Source organism: Eimeria mitis, genomic scaffold (assembly GCF_000499745.2).
Source record: "Eimeria mitis Houghton genomic scaffold, Emh_scaff2129, whole genome shotgun sequence".
NCBI lineage: Eukaryota > Apicomplexa > Conoidasida > Eucoccidiorida > Eimeriidae > Eimeria > Eimeria mitis.
In genome coordinates this window covers 5,880-7,368 of record NW_013570452.1, presented here as the reverse complement: position 1 = coordinate 7,368, position 1,489 = coordinate 5,880, and the positions used below count along the sequence as shown (strand labels likewise).

At 37.9% G+C, this 1,489-nt stretch overlaps 1 protein-coding gene across 1 annotated transcript in view; it reads left to right on the top strand.

Moving 5' to 3' along the window:
- EMH_0049080 (poly(A) polymerase, putative) overlaps positions 1–1,489 on the top strand; it is a gene marked incomplete at both ends in the record, with an annotated part of 6,307 nt that overhangs the window by 1,096 nt on the left and 3,722 nt on the right. Inside the window, one exon of the mRNA XM_013496477.1 lies at positions 928–1,257. Within this exon, the coding sequence (XP_013351931.1) occupies positions 928–1,257 (330 nt within the window). The remainder of the gene's footprint in view (positions 1–927; positions 1,258–1,489) is intronic.

Sequence of the window (1,489 nt, the reverse complement as noted above, 5' to 3'; positions counted from 1 at the left end):
AAACCCTAAACCCTAGGAAACACTAGGAAACACTAAACCCTAGGAAAGCCGTAATTAAAGAACCTAATACAGTCAAAGGGATTCCGGAATTCAAAGTATGGAACCCACAGCTATATGTACAGGTAACATATAAACCCTAAACCCTAGAAAACCCTAAACCCTAAACAGTAGGAAACGCTAGGAAAGCCTTAGTAGTAGAACCTAATACGGTAAAAGGGATACCCGAATTCAAAGTCTGGAACCCACAGTTATATGTACAGGTAAAACGTAAACCCTAGAAAACCCTAAACCCTGAACACTAAACCCTAGGAAACACTAAACCCTAGGAAAGCCTTAATAGTAGAACCTAATACAGTCAAAGGAATTCCGGAATTCAAAGTCTGGAACCCGCAGCTTTATGTTCAGGTAAACCCTAAACCCTAGAAAACACTAAACCCTAGGAAACTGTAAACCCTAGGAAACACTAAACCCTAGGAAACACTAAACCCTAGGAAAGCCTTATTAGTAGATAGTAGATAGGATAGATCTATAAGAATTCAAATGCACAGGTAAACCCTAAGCCCTCATAAACCCTAATCAATAAACCCTAATCAATAAACCCTAATCAGTAAACCCTAAATCATAAACCCTAATCAATAAACCCTAATAAACCCTGAACGCTTTCTTTTCAAATCCCCAGTGAGAAGAAACAAAGAAGCTATAATCTACCCGCGACGGAAGCCTCTCTTCTAGGGTTTAGGGTTTAGGGTTTAGGGTTTAGGGTTTAGGGTTTCAAGTGTATACACAGTCCATGCGTTTCATCACACTGCATAAAACCCCATTCAGAATTCTTCATACCCCCTAGATTCTAGACTTTAGACTTTAGACTTTAGGGTTTAGGGTTTAGGGTTTAGGGTTTAGGGTTTAGGGTTTAGGGTTTGTGTGCAGGACCGTCACCATTTATTGAAGATAATAACCCCAGCATTCCCGGCGATGAATTCAACTCACAATGTTTCATTTTCAACAAAAAGGGTTATATCAGAAGAACTAGAAGCAGCAGCAAGACGTTTCGGGGCTCTATCTGCTGCTGCTGCTGCTGCTGCACCACCCCCTGCTGCTGCTGCTGCTGCTGCTGCAGCAGCAGCAGCAGCAGCAGCAAAAGAACCACAAACTCTGCATGCATGGAGAGAACTGCTGCTCGATGTACTCACACCCATCGACTATCTCGCCGTATTTAAACATTTTCTTGAGCTGCAGGTTCTTGCTATTTCTGAAGCTGTAAGCTTTTTTATTTTTATTTTTATTTTATTTTATTTTATTTTATTTTGTTCTTTTGGTTTTTGTTTTGTTTGTTTTTTTTTGTTCTTTTGTTTTTTGTTTTGTTTTTTATTTTTTTCTTTTGTTTGTTTTTGTTTTGCTTGTTTTATTTTTTTTTCTCTGTTTTGTTTGTTTTGTTTGTTTTATTTTGTTTTTATTTTGTTTTGTTTATTTTGTTTTATGTTTTCTATTG